This window comes from Carettochelys insculpta, chromosome 1, assembly GCF_033958435.1.
Source record: "Carettochelys insculpta isolate YL-2023 chromosome 1, ASM3395843v1, whole genome shotgun sequence".
NCBI lineage: Eukaryota > Metazoa > Chordata > Testudines > Carettochelyidae > Carettochelys > Carettochelys insculpta.
In genome coordinates this window covers 12,426,174-12,441,201 of record NC_134137.1, presented here as the reverse complement: position 1 = coordinate 12,441,201, position 15,028 = coordinate 12,426,174, and the positions used below count along the sequence as shown (strand labels likewise).

The 15,028-nt window shown below is 52.9% G+C and overlaps 1 protein-coding gene across 11 annotated transcripts in view; it reads right to left on the bottom strand.

The window, feature by feature from the left end:
- The window catches only part of ARAP1 (ArfGAP with RhoGAP domain, ankyrin repeat and PH domain 1), a 225,839-nt gene that overhangs the window by 59,276 nt on the left and 151,535 nt on the right, over window positions 1–15,028 (bottom strand). For all 11 annotated transcript variants that reach the window (XM_075017667.1, XM_075017270.1, XM_075017578.1 and 8 more), the window contains 2 exons: window positions 10,562–10,729; window positions 158–227 (listed from right to left, as the gene is read on the bottom strand). In XM_075017667.1, the coding sequence (XP_074873768.1) occupies window positions 158–227; window positions 10,562–10,729 (238 nt within the window). The remainder of the gene's footprint in view (window positions 1–157; window positions 228–10,561; window positions 10,730–15,028) is intronic.

Below are 15,028 nucleotides of genomic sequence, written 5' to 3'. Positions count from 1 at the left end.
CCATTGTACAGACAGGGAACAATGGCCCAGAGACGCTAAGTGACAGGCCCAAGGTCACACAGGAAGTCTGTGGCAGAGAAGAGCATTTTCCACCCCGTCCCCCACCTCACCCCAGTCTCTTAAGAGCCAGGCTAGTGCCCATCCCACTGGCAGTTACCTTTTCACTGTCAAAATATCGGAGGTAATCAGCGTCCAGCTTCACCCAGCGCTTCTGGTAGATGTATGAGCTGTAACGGGATGGGAACAGCTGGTTAGCCTTGGCAGGCTAGCAGTGCCAGAGGGGATGGAGGGGCCCCGGCCGCTCCCTTAGCGAGCCAAGCTCAGAGAGGTAAGAAGACAGATGCTCTATAAACAGGCACCGAGGGACTTTTGCTTCTGAGCTAGTGTGCTCCGAAGCACTTATACCATAACCAGAGGTGCAGCATAGGAAGGGTGGGATAGATGGCTGCAGTCCAATAGATACCCATTTTACAGACAGGCAGACATATGCTTTTGCTGCTTTATATGCTAGAACCCTGCCCCTCCTCCCAGCTGTTTAAATGCAAGCCGGCAGCTCCCGCCTAACAGGGCATACGGGAGAAGGGATACGAAGAAGGACAGAGTAGCAGCCGTGTGGCTCAGCTTAGGGGCAGGGAAACATCCCACATGCAAAGACGTTCACAGGGAGAGCGGACGCAGCCTGGAGTGTCTCGATGGGGTAGTGATACTCAGACTGAGCCTCCGATGAGCTAGAGAATTGGCCGGGGAGTTCTTTCCTGCCTCTGTGGCTGGAAGCAGCTCCTGCTTCTTCCCACCTGCACAGAGCCCAAAAGCAGCTCTCTCTTCTAGGACACTGCTGGCTACCAACATAATCCAGCCAGCTCCAGTCTTCCAATTGCAGCGTGGGCAGGAAGGGGTAAAGCCCTAAGGAGACCGTGGATTGGGGCACCAGGGAAACTGACTGGAGGGTTTTCAGGACCCCAGAGCTTGGGCAGAGGTGGCAGAGCCAGGGAGGATGCCCCCTGCAGGTGGACAGCAGCCTGGCAGAAAGCCTAGGGGACAGAGCAGCTCCAAGCGCCCTGGGGGGCCAGCACCTGGGATAACTGGGGAGGAGGAGGTAAGGAGGTGAAGAGGGCACTAAGGCCCTGCATGGTGGGGAGGGGGCGGCTGCAGACCCTGTGAGTTCAGGGTAGGAACAGACAGGAAATCACACCCAGCGATGTTTGGAATTAGAGTTGTCTTGGTTTTTCACATGTGCCCCTATTACGATGATACCGCAAATATTACAATGTGGCTACGTTGTGTGTTCTTCTTAAGAACACAAATATGTCCAGACTGGGTCAAAAGAATGGTCCATCTGGCCCAGTGTTCTGTCTTCCAGTGGAGGCCAAAGCCAGATGCCCCGGGGCCAGTGAACAGAACAGGTAGTCGCTGAGTGATTCCTCCCATCACCCCGTTCCAGCTTCTGAGATACAGAGGCTGGGGACACCGTCCCTAGCCATCCTGGCTAACAGCCATGGATAGACCTCACCTCCATGAACATACCTCGCTCTTTTTTAAACCCTGTAAAAGTCCTGGTCTTCACAACATCCCCTGGAAATGAGTTTCACAGATTGACTGCACGTTCCATGAAGAAATAATTCCTTTACTTTGTTTTAAACCTGCTACCCATTAATTCCATTGGGTGACCCCTTGTGCTTGTGTTCTGGGAGCAAGTAAATCACCTTTCCTTATCCGCTTTCTCCACAGCAATTAGGATTTTGTAGACCTCTGCCATGTCTCCCATAGTGTCCTCTTTCCTAAACTGAAAAGTCCACCTCTTTTTAATCTCCCCTCAAACCCTAACCTCTAACCATTTTTGTTGCTCTTTTCTGAACTCTTTCCAATGTTAAGATACCTTTTTTCGAGATGAGGCGACCACACCTGCATGCAGTATTCCAGACGTGGGTGTCCCAGGGATTTATATACAGGCAATAAGTTATCCTCTGTCTCGTTCTCTCTCCCGTTTTTAATGACTCTCAACATTCTGTTCAGTTGTCTGACTGCTGCTGCACATCGGGGGGAGGTTTTAGGGGACTATCCCCAGTGACTGGCAGACCTCTCTCTCTCACTTAGTCCCCATCATTTTGGTTATTCAGGTGACAGTTGAACACTGCGGGATATTTAAGAAGTTCAGGTTGAATCCCTCCAATCCGGAACTCTCTTATGCAGCAACACCCATAATCTGGGATGATTTCAGTTAGCTGGACAACCATTTATCATGGGTGTGGCCAAGTTTCCCGCATAAAGTTTTCCCATAAAGTTTGCTTCCAGCCACCCATCCGGGCTCTCTGTGTTCTCTGCTGTTATTTAGCTCTAAATTAACAACTATCTTCTGAGAGCCCAGGAAGCAGGGGAACTGTTGGCAATGCTGCTAGACAATACTGATCCCCTGTAGTCTGGCAAATTCTCTCGTCTGGCACCAGTCAGGTCCCGAGGGTGCCGGACTAGAGAGGATAACAGCAACGAAGGGTCCTGTGGCACCTTACAGACTAACAGAAAAGTTTTGAGCATGAGCTTTCGTGAGCACAGACTCACTTCATCAGATGCTGGTCTTGGAAATCTGCCGGGCCGGGTATAAATAAGCCAGAGCAAGGGTGGGGATAACAAGGATAACAACCTTGTTATCCCCACCCTTACTCTGGCTTATTTATACCCGGCCCTGCAGATTTCCAAGACCAGCATCTGATGAAGTGAGTCTGTGCTCACGAAAGCTCATGCTCAAAACTTTTCTGTTAGTCTGTAAGGTGCCACAGGACCCTTCGTTGCTGTTACAGATCCAGACTAACACAGCTAACCCTCCGGGACTACAGAGGTTTAACCTGTATTTTCTTTCCTCTATCTCTGTGGTCTTGCCCCCCGTATATCTCCCGTCTATAAAGGTTCAGGAGCCCTTGCTCCTGCAGCTCCTTACAGCACAGGATCTTAAAGCACCGTGAGACTAAATTATTGACCAGCCTATGTTATTACTGGTCAGGTTGCTCTTACTTTGCTGTTAACCCACTGTAGTTGATAAAACAACACTTGGCCAGCCATTTTGCTGTAAGAATAATCTATATAGATACATACAAAATACTTCCTGTCAGACTGTTCGAATCTGACTAGTAGTAGTAGCATCCTTCAGTCTACGTAGACTATGGATCACGCCCTTCGTAGTTCCGTTTGGCATCCTCATTTGCAGCGTCGGCTGTGACTGTGAAGACCCACACGAGAGTGACAGTCCTTGCTGCATCTGGTGCATATGTAATGGGTGTCCGGCAGGTCCTTGCTGTGCTTTCTGTGGGCTCACTTCTCCTTTGCTAGCTGTCTGATCCTCAACTCACCCTTCTGAACGCCCTTGTATAGTTCCTGCCTCCATCTGCTGCGATCGTCTGCCAGCTCCTCCCAGCTGTCTGGCTTGATGTCTACTTCCCTGAGGTCTCTCTTGCAAACATCTTTGTAGCGCAACTGGGGGCGTCCGGAAGGTCTTTTGCCAGAGGCTAGCTCACCATACAGGATGTCTTTTGGGATCCTTCCATTATTCATCCTGTGGATGTGGCCAAGCCAGTGGAGCCGACGCTGCCTGAGGAGGGTGTGCATGGTTGGGATTCCAGCTTGCTCAAGGATGGTGGTGCTGGATACTCTGTCCTTCCACGATACTCCAAGGATGCGCCTGAGGCAGCGCACATGGAAGACGTTCAGCCTCTTTTCCTGGCAGGTGTACAGGGTCCAAGTCTCGCTGCCGTAAAGGAGGGTGCTGAGGATGCAGGCTCTGTAGACTTGCATGTTGGTGTGAGTGTACAGCTTGTTGTTATTCCACACTCTCTCGCTGAGTCTGGACAGAGTTGTGGCTGCTTTACTGATCCTCCTATTTAGCTCAGTCTCCAAGGACAGGGTATCAGTGATGGTGGACCCGAGGTAAACAAACTCATGGACGACCTCTAACGTATAGTTGCCAGTGCTGATTGATGGAGAATCAGCAACATCCTGAGCAAGTACATTTGTCTTCTTTAGGCTGATGGAGAGCCCAAAGTCCCTACATGCTTTGGAGAACCGATCCAGCAGCTTCTGAAGCTGGTCTTCTGTGTGTGACACTACAGCAGCGTCATCTGCGAACAGCATCTCACTGATGAGGACTTCCCGCACCTTGGAGTTAGCTTTCAGCCTTGCAAGATTAAACAGTTTCCCATCAGATCTTGTGTGCAAAAAGATGCCCTCTGTTGAAGATCCAATGGCATGCTTCAGGAGGAGTGCGAAGAAGACCCCGAACAATGTCGGAGCAAGGACGCATCATTGTTTGACGCCGCTCCTGATGCAGAAAGCATCCAATAATGTGCCATCGTATTGGACAGTTCCTCTCATGTCTTCATGGAAAGACTGGATCATCCTGAGTAACTGTGGAGGACAACCCATCTTGTGGAGCAGTTTGAACAGTCTATCCCTGCTGACCAAGTCGAAGGCCTTGGTCAGGTCGATGAAGGCAATATAGAATGGCTTCCTCTGCTCCCTGCATTTCTCCTGCAGCTGCCTCAGAGAGAAGACCATGTCGACAGTAGATCTCTCTGCGCGAAATCCGCACTGTGATTCAGGATACACCCTCTCAGCAATCTTCTGGAGTCTGTCGAGGATGACGCAAGTGAACAGTTAACCAGTGATGCTTAGGAGGGAGATTCCACGGTAGTTGTTCCAGTTGCTTCTGTCTCCTTTGTTCTTATACAAGGTTACGATGTTAGCGTCGTGCATATCCTGTGGAACCTCTCCCTCTCTCCAGCACAGGCGCAGTAGCTCATGTAGGGGTTCCAGGAGAGTGTCTGTAGCACACGTGATTACCTCTGGTGGTATACCATCCTGGCCCGGGGCCTTTCCTCCCGCAATGCTGTCGATGGCTTTCTTCAGTTCATCCACTGTTGGTTCCTGATCCAGTTCGTCCATTACTGGTAGGAGTTCGACGGCATCGAGGGCTGAGTCGACCACAATGTTCTCGCGTGAGTACAGCTTGGAGTAGTGCTCGACCCAGCGCTCCATCTGTTTGGCTTTGTCAGTGATGACTTCACCAGATTTGGATTTCAGAGGTGCCATCTTGTTCTGGGTGGGTCCTAATGCCTTCCTCATACCCTCGTACATTCCCCTGAGGTTACCAAAGTCAGCACTGGTCTGGATGCTGCTGCATAGCTCGAGCCAGTAGTTGTTGGCGCAGCGCCTGGCCATCTGCTGTACTGTTTGTCTGGCTGCTCTGAGCACTTGCAGGGTATTCTGGCTCGGCGAACGTTTGTACTCCAGGAGCGCAGCATGCTTTTTTTCAATGGCTGGAATCATCTCATCGGAGTTAGCTTCAAACCAGTCATTTGTGTTTCTAGCTCTTCTTCCAAACACCGACAAGGCCTTGTTGTACATTGTATCCCTCAGATGCTGCCATCTGGATGTCACATCAGCACCCCCAGGGTTGCTACACAGATTCTCCTCGAGGGTCGCTCTGAACTTTTCAGCTCTCTCTGAGTTAGCCGTCTTTCTGGCATCAATGCGGGGCCTTCCAGTTGATTGAGAGCAGTGCAGCTTCTTGGGAATCACCTTGAGTTTGGAGCAAACTAACGAGTGATCTGTATCGCAGTCAGCACTATGATAGCTGCGTGTCAGAAGGACGTTTTTAAGGTTATCACGTCTAGCGATGACCACGTCCAGTTGATGCCAGTGTTTTGAGCATGGGTGTCTCCATGACACTCTGTGCAGTGGCTTGGTTTGGAAAAATGTGTTTGTGATGCACAGATTGTGATATGTGCAAAGTTCGAGAAGACGCTGACCATTCTCATTCATTTTTCCCACACCAAAGTGGCCTAAGCAGGAAGGCCACGAGTCACGATTGGCTCCAACTCTCGCATTGAAGTTGCCCAGAATGTACAGTTGTTCACGAGGAGGTATTTGCGCTATGGCAGCACTAAGCACGTCATAAAACTTGTCTTTTACTTCCGGTGCGGCGTACAGGGTTGGGGCATAAGCGCTGATCAGGTGGACAGGACTGGCATGAGTTTGGAGTATGACCTGGAGGAGTCTTTCTGATCCACCCTTGACTAATTCCACCATTTGTAGAAGGGTGTTTCTGATGGCGAAGCCAACACCATGCTCCCTGGGCTCTTCTCAGGCTTTACCCTCCCAGAAAAAGGTGTAGTCCTTTTCCTTTAGAGATCCCGAATCTGTGAGACGTGTCTCTTGCAGAGCAGCTATGTCAACTTGGAGCCTCTTCAGTTCCTCATCGATGACAGTGGTCTTTCGGGTGTCGCTGATGTCCCGAAGATCTTCAGTCAGACCTGTCAGCATGGTCCGCACATTCCAGCGAGCAAGCTTAAAACTTTGATGGTTTCCTTTTCCTGTTGATTTTCTTATTGGTTTGCCTGGTGCTCAGCTTTCAGATCACTTGTCAGGTTTGGGAACCTTAAGCCTCACGCACCCAGTGAGGCAGGTGAACTGTGGCAGGACAGTACCCTATTGGCTGGGGGCTGCCCAGCTTGAGGCGGGCGGTGACTGTCCAGTGAGATGCGATGATCTCTCCCACCGTCGAAGGCAACCCCTGGTGCTCGTTCTCTACACCAAACAAGCAAGAGCTTATAACCGGTATCTGTTGCCTCCCGTGTTGGTTCAACTCTGTTAGCGATGCTGGAGTACCTCTCCAGGCGCGAGCTTGGGCGATTATTGGGACCCTGGGCTGCCCAGACGCCAGTGTTCCCCTCTCGGCTTAACTGATATAGTCCAAAGGAGAGGATAACCTCTACGTCTGGTACCAGCTCAGCTGCAGGAGTTGCCGGGTCAATGCCAGAAGTTGGCACAGAACTGCCTTAGGACTCCCCTCCTGATTTTCTGTCAGGGTTTATTCCCTTAGCCTTGCTCCTTTCCAGGATAACCCACAAGGCAGTGGGATATGGAGAACGTGGGTACGGTCCCACTACCTCTTGCACCTCCCTGGCGCCACATGTCCCAAAAGCTCCCCGTGATGACCACCTCGCCTCCCCAGGACCCTCCTCCCCACCCCTCTGCCTCTCATCAGCTACCATGTGCTCAGGCTGCGTGCCGATTGGCTGAGTGGTCATCAGAGGGAGGGGCTCTCTCAGGTAGGCCAGAGCTCTAAAGCCCTGCTGGCAAGCGACCAGGGAGCGTGCGACCGGGGGGTTGCAAACAGGGTGGTTGCTAACAGGAGGGAGTTTTGAGAGGGGAGCTTAGAGGGAGCTCAGGGACCCGCTGCAGCATGAGCAGCTGCAGGGGAGGCGAGATCGAGGGATGTCAGTGGTGGGCAAGTGGTTTGGGGGCATCTGGTACGGCTGTGAGGATGGCAGCACCCACGGAGGCTGCTTGTGGCGTGCTGGCCCAGATTGCATGGCTTCCAGGCCCAGTCCTGTGCTCCCTGCATGCACGCGCCGCACCAGATCTGTGGGGCTCCGGGGACAGCCGTAGCCAGATGAAGAGTTGGTAGCTTTGGGTGGGGCTCAGGGTGCAGCTGGGCTGCGAGATCGGCGTCTTCCTGGAGGACGTGGGGCTGCAGCAGCGTGTGGCCAGGTGCGGAGAGGCCAGGGGAAGGGGGACCTGGGGACAATGAGAACTGATAGAGGGCAGTGTGGTGAAGTCGGGAGACATGGGAGCGGATGCGGGGGAAAGGGGACAGGGAGGGAGGATCTGGGGAATCTGATGACAGTAATCGAAACAATGAATTCTTTGAGTCAGGCTGATTGGCTCCTGGCCTCCTGGGCACTGAGTGTCATGGCTCTAGGAGATCTTTCCGCCATCCTTCCCCCATGTCCCAATCTCCCTCTTACTGCCTTCCTCAGCCAGTGCTTCCCCCAGGCCCAGCCCTGCCAGGAGGCATTTATGTCTCACGCATCGTGAGAAATCCCTTCTCTGGCTCCTGAACCTGCCTTGCCAGGGGGCAGCCTGTGTTTTCACTTTCCATATGGTGCGGTAGCTCCCAGTTAGCTCCTCCAGTGCCCATAATCCCACACACCATTTAGAGCAACCGCCAGGCATCTCTCACTGGCCCCAGAGCTGCAGCCAGTGCACACGCTCCATGAGAATCAGGGTCAACCTTCCCCTGTGGACATTGTCTGCTATGGGCTTCCTTGCACTTTCCTATTGGTACCATCAGAAACAGGACACTGGCCAGACAGGCCATGCTCTGAATCAACACCTCAGCTGCTGGGTTCCACTGCTCAGCCAAGGCAGCAAATATTTACCTTAAGGGATGGGACCTCACAGTAATTATGGAAAATAAGTAACTCCAGTGCCCTCTGCCTTGGCTACACGAATCATTAACGTGGGAACTCATTCTAACACACGCCGCTTCCTCCTCCGCAGGCAAATCTAGAGGCTCAAACCAACGCACCCCAGGCTAGTTCCAAGGGCCTGGTCTTCACCAACAAATCGTACCGAAGCAAAGCACCAGAATTGTACCAACTTAACTACAGGGCTCAGGGCTGTGAAAAATCCACAGCCACGAGTTACGCTGACCAAAGCCCATGTGTAGGCAGCCCTAGGTTGAGGGCAGGATGCTTCTGTCACCACGTAGCTGCTGCCTTTGGGGAGGTGGATAGCCGATGCCGAGGGGGGAACCCCTCCTGACGGCAAAGCTGTGGCTAGACAACTGCCACATTCCCAAGGTTGATAAGCCCTCAGCTGAGCAAACAGCACAGAAAGGCTGCCCAGTGTCCAGTGACCCCAGCCCTCTGTTAGTAAGTCCCTTCACCCTGTCCTCCCCTAGGACAGGAGCTCTCAGCCTGGCCAGGCCACGGTGCCCGTAGAGGCCCGTGATACAATAGTGCCCCTTGCTGGGCGGCACGGGATACCACAGCTTGCCCACACTCCTAACGGACCCCGGGCTCTGGCTCCTTCAAGGAACCGGCTGGCGGTTGGCCCCAGCTGGGGAGGCTGCCTCTGGCCCGGGCGGGACGGCACCGAAGGCTCGCCTTTCCCTCCAGGCAAGGCAGCAGGCAGCCCGCAAGTCGTTCAGATGGCCCCGGCCCTTGCGGCAGGGCGGGGCGACAGGTAAGGCTGCAGCATTTGGGGAAAAGGCCCAGCCCTCAGTTCAGGGCGGGGCAGCAGTTACAGCGGAATTTGGCTCTCCCCCACGCGGGGCTGGCTTTAGCTCGGCGAGAGTTGACCCCGCCAGGTAGGGGATAGGGGGTCGCAGGCCCTCCCACTCCACTGCAACCTGGCCCGGGGCCCTGTGGAGGTGGGGGGTCCTGCTAAAAAGTGACAGCCCTTCGCCGCACTGGTTTTCCGATGTGGATGGGAGAGTTCTCTCCTGGCGGCTTGGTGCAGCTACACCAGTGATCTTCCTGTTATTTGCTCTCTAGCCCAGTCATGGCCTAATTCAGGAGCACAGGCCTTTAAGACCAGCCCACAGGCTGATGCCTTCCCCGGGGTGAGCAGCTGACTTACAGGAGCAGAGCTTCCAGGTTTGCCATTAAGATGCAAAGCAGCCCAGGCATGGCTGTTGTGTAACAAGGAGGAAGTGAAATTTGCCAGCTTTTTTTGAAAGCTCAACAGAGGTCAAGAGTTCTTTGAAACAGCAGCATCTCCAGGCAGACACCGGGGTAAAAATAACTTTCCGTACAGGAAAGCAGGGTCCCTACGAGCTCTTTAAATAGCTCCCCACTGGCATTAAGTATTAAAACTGCGTGCTCGCTTACTTTCACCTCTGGCAGAGATTAAACCAAAGCCCTCAACTGAGAGAGGAGAAATGGATAAAGCAGAAGAACCATAGACTGGGGCACAGGCTCTGCCCAAGCAGGCCACAGCTTGAGTGTCAACTTGCCAGAAGTCCCAGGGCTGCACCTACAAGATGAACCTCTCTTGTCTAGCGCACTTGGGACCTGATCGGTGCCAGACGAGAGAATTTGCCAGACCACAGGAGATCGATCTGTCTAGCACATTACCAGCACTTCCCCTGCTTCCTGGGGTCTCAGAAGACAGCTGTAAATTAGAGCTAAATAACAGCAGAGAACACAGAGAACCAGGACTCGGGGCTGGAAACAAACATTAAGGGACCACAGGAAACTTGGCCACACCCATGATAAATGGTCGTCCAGCTAACTAAACTCATGCTGGATTAGGAATGTTGCCAGATGAGGGAGTTCTGGATTAGAGAGGTAGTTTGTCTCTGAGTGTACCCTACTCTTTCCTCCTCTTCAATGCTGCCAGGTAGCCAGCGCAGACTTCACACCAGCTGCACCTTGGGGAAGGGACCGCACCTCCGGGGAGCACAGTGTCCCTGCACCGCTACCCCTCGGAGTGCCAGACCAGTGCGGCTGCAGGCTGCTTTGTACCTCGCGGGCTGCTCTTGGCCTGACAGCACCCAAGCCTCGTGCAATCGACAGGCGGCCCTGCGGTGACTGCGGCGGTGCAGCAATGAAGGGATGCCAGAAAGGGACAGGCAGATTTCTCTCCTTCAGTCTGTGTCAGCGACTGGCCCCAGAAGTGAGGGGAGACTGCAGAGTGGGCTGGGAGGGTACATAGAGGGGTCATAGCAGGAGGGCCCAGCTCACACCAACAGCCCCAGCCCCCAAGTCCGCCGGGTGTTACTCACCCTTGGGGAGGGTTCTTGTCCAGCCACCCGGCTTTGATGATGGGCGAGAACTGGGTGTGGGCGTCTGAGCCTTCAGGGCTGCCACTGTGCATGCTGGAACTGCCGGAGGTCACTGTGCCGCTGGACTGCAAGGTGCTCAGGCCATAGTCATTCCAACAGCCGCTGTCACTGAGGGCCGGAGTAAAGCGGGACAGGAGGTTAGGAAAGGCCCATTCAGCGTGGAGCTAACAGCTCCGAGGTCTGGATCCTGCCATTCACCGGGATCCCCAGCTCTGACTTGCCCACCAAGTTCTCCTCTCCAGATCTGCCTGTCTCCCCTCCACATCTGCAGCACCAGGGTCACCGAAGGAGTTACAGCAGAACCCTCCTTCCCCCTCCTGGGCAGGGCTGGCTAAAGCTGCACACACTCAAGGCACTTCAGGTTCCCTCGCTCCTCCTCTGAAATGCAAAAAAGCCTCTTTGTCCTGCACAGATTTGCCCCCATTCCCTCGCTTGGGCATAACGGCTTCTCTGGAGCACAGGGGCTGATTTAAAGCAGCAGTGCTGGCTGGGAGGCCAGGGAGTGGGATATGTCTGTGCGTGTGCAGGAGGGTGCAGGGCTTATCCACCAACCAGTGCAGAGGGGGTCCTGATCCCAAGTAGGACCTCCATATCTGCACCAAGAGTAACGGGCTCCCTCTTCTGCACCATCCAGGCCCAGGGAACGGCAGCCAAGGGCTGGGTGACATCACGCAGGGCAGGGCGGAATTCCACAGCACTTTCTAAGAAGAACTGAGGCTGGTTGGGCAGCACAAGGGGCAGCTGGAGGCCAGGAGCGAGAGCCCAGAAATATGTGGGAACAAGCAGGGGCCAAATCCATCCCTGATTTAACTCTGTGACTTCCTCGGCTGGAGCCGATGCGAAGCCAGGTCAGTACCACAGAAATGATGCATGGAAAACATGGCAGATCCCTGGGGATTTGCATGGCATAGCTGGGAGCCATGCGGAGCCACCCCAAGAGCACTGCCGGAAAGGGGAGGCAGGAGAAAGAGAGCACAGCCCCATGGGTATGTCTGGCATGTGCAGCGGGCCCCTCAACCTTCGTCTCCCTTCCATGCCGCCAAAGCCCATCTTCCTGATGCCCCTCTCTGGATGAGAGCAAACAGGCTGCTCACCTCCCCTTGCCCAGGTCGCTCTCACAGAGTGGCTGAGCCAGTGTAACCCACACATTTAGGGGTGTGGGTCACTCTCCCATGCAGTGGTACCTACACCCTGTACACAGAGTATGAGTCACAGCCTGAGCTGAGCAGCAGCTGGCTTTCTTTTAGCTCAGATTGTAGAGACTCCTGCTCTGATCTCCAAAGGTCCCAGGTTCAAGCCTGTCTGTGGGTGGTTATACCAGCTCTCCTGGAAGCTATCCTGTCTGGCAGCTTTTGGGCTTCCACCGGAATCTAAGACTACAGCCAAAGCACATCTCTCCGGTCTGGAGTGTGACAAGACTATTAACTACCAGGATGGGGTCTGCAGGTCAGCGTGATGCCAGCCTATTTCTCCCTGTCTCCGCCCCAGACTTGGACAGAAAACGGCCATAACTTACAGATCTATGGGCCTGCCATGCCTTTTCTCTCCACAGTCCCCTGCCTGGAGCACCGTCCTTGATAACCCAACAAAGGAGCTCAGCCAGACCCTCCTCAGAGTCCGCTAGCGACACCAGACGACTTGCCACTGACCTCAGTGGAGGATGCTCAGAATTCATTGTGCTGGGATCTGCTTCTCTACAGCGATAGGGGTAAATCACTCCCTGCCCCCAGAGCCCCCACACTGCCCGGGACACGCACATGGTCTCTGTTCTCCCAGGACCAGGCAGGCTTTAAGCCGTTGCTGAGGCTGCCCATATGCCTGGCTCACCCAACAGCCCTTGGGCGCTGTCTGGGCACAGGTCTGATCCACTGAGCTGGCTCTGGACGTCTCACATTGCCAATTCGCTGCGGGCAGTGGGTGAGTGCGCCTCGGTAATGACTGTTCCCCTGAGAGAACTAGAAAGCAGCGGTTGTCCTCAAGATGCAGACCCTCTTCCCTGGATGTTTCTTGTCCCGTCCCACCCCCAACAATAGCCCAGGGCAGGAGAGGTCTATTAGCACAGCAGGCTGAGGGCAGCTGGGCTTCCTTCGCGCGCTGTGTAACCTAGCTTGGCATGTTCAGCAAAGCCACCTCACTGGACTCAAGCTGGGGTGACAAACACACTCCAAACACCAGAGCAGAGGGAGCTTCAGCCAGAGGTCCCCCTCCAAACACATCATCTTTTCTCCCTTCCCCTTCTCCCACGCCCTCCATGTCACACAGCCCAGCCTCGCAGCTCACTACTAGGAGCCAGCCCTGAAGCCCTGGGGAGTCCAGGGACAGGTCCCTTTGATTTCAGTGGGGTTTCCCATCAGGCATTCTCCCCCCAGTGGACCAGCCCAGCCACCTCACTCCACACTTCTAAACCCAGACCCAAACCTCACAGCTAGGGCTTGCGTCCAGCGGATGTGGGACACCCAGACAGACACCCCAGTGGGTCTTACTCTTGGGAATTATTTCCTTCCCTGTAAGTGCCAAGCCAAAGAGGTACACATATTTATAATTACAGAGAACACCCCCAAATTGTTTCCTGGCTAAATTCGCCCAGCCAATCAATTAATTGGTGTTTCATTATGTGAAATTGCTCTCAGTTATTCATCAAGAACACAAATTACTTGGTGATGGGAGATTATTTTACGCCTCTTCATGATCTCTGCCGCTCCCTGCACAGAACACACAAGGTTCTCATTCGGCGGTGGTTTTCAGCGTATGGATTCGAGAGGCAGCGTGGCCTAGTGGGCAGGACAGCCGCATTCTATTCTCACCACTAGCCTGCGGCATGACCTCTCTCTATGCTCCCTCCATGTTCACATGGCATCAAGGGTCAGCACGCCATCCCAGCCTTATCTGGCCTCCCAACATCTTGACTGCTGAAAGAAACATGGCAAAGGGAGTCCATCAATGGGGCTTGACAGGAGTGTGGGAGAGGAGCCTGATGCACAGGCAACAAACCTTCCCACTGTGGCTACAAGTCCGCTCACCAGACAGATTTCAGAGCACACTCGGCTGCCTGACGGCTCTCCGTGATGACTATAGCCGCCTGGACCTGCCTGCGGCAGATGGAGAGGTTGTGTGCAGGTCTTTCCCAGTTCTCAGGGGGATGCTGAATTTCCCCAGACCTTGCTTGGCCTTTTCTTTGTATTGGATCTTTGGCCTTCCTCTGTGTTTTAGACGAGGTTGAGCTGGCCATGGGGCATGACCATCAGCAGACAACCTTGAGGCATACGCATGGCATTTCTCCGAAAATTAGGCCTGCGAACATCCAGTGTAGTCTGCAGAGAGTGTAGGCCAGTTCTCTCCATGATCTCATTATTGGTGATCTACTTGTCCCAGATGACTCCTAAGATTTTTCTGAGACAGCAAAGGTGGAAGCTCTTCAGTCTCCACTCCTGCTTGGACTGCGTGACCCAGCTTTCACAGATGCAAAGGATGGTATTCAGGCCACAAGCCTGATTTTCAGGGCTAGCAACTCATTCTTCCAGATATGTGAGGAAAGTTTGCCAAAGGTGACAGAAACTTTGCTGACTCTCACCTCAAATTCTCTCCTAAGGCTAAGTCATCTGTCTAGAGTTGCAACTCACGGAAGAAAGAAGAGTAAAGAAAAATAAATCTTCTGAATATGAAAGTTGAATGAAGTTCAAATGTGCAGCTGCAAAGGAGAACTGGTTAAATGAACAGTGTAAGATAATTGAGCAGCAACGTGGAAGTAATACAAAAGAGATGCATACGCGAATCCAGGAGGTGACAGGAAGGAAAACGTGTTCATTGTCTGGCTGTCTGAAGTCGAAGGATGGTAGTATAATAATGGAAAAGGATAAGATTTTGGAAAGATGGTCAGAATACATTTCAGAACTCTATGATGATGAGAGAGTGGAAACGTTGAGTCCCTCTAAGAATGCAGATGGTCCACCTATACTCAAGGAAGAAGTAAGAAAAGTTTTGAAATGCATGAAAAGAGGAAAAGCGCCTGGTTCAGGCAAACTCATGAGTGAGATGTTTGAAGCCTTAGAAGACTTTGGTATTGACACACTCATAAAGCTCTTAAATAATACTTACAGTACAGGGCACATCCCAGAAGACTTGTCAAGATCTGTTTTTATTGCCTTGCCAACGAAACCATGTGCAACTGAATGTGAACAGCCTAGGACAATCAGTCTCATGAGTCACATAACCAAAATTCTTTTGACAATTATTATGAACCGGATTCAAAATCAAATACAGTCTGAGATCTGATGAACAATGTGGATTTGTGAAAGACAGTACTGCTAACACAATCTACATTTTAAGGTCATTAATGAAAAGGGCATTGAAAGTTCAAAAGGACATATATTTGTGCTTCATTGACTATGAGAAAGCATTTGACAGAGT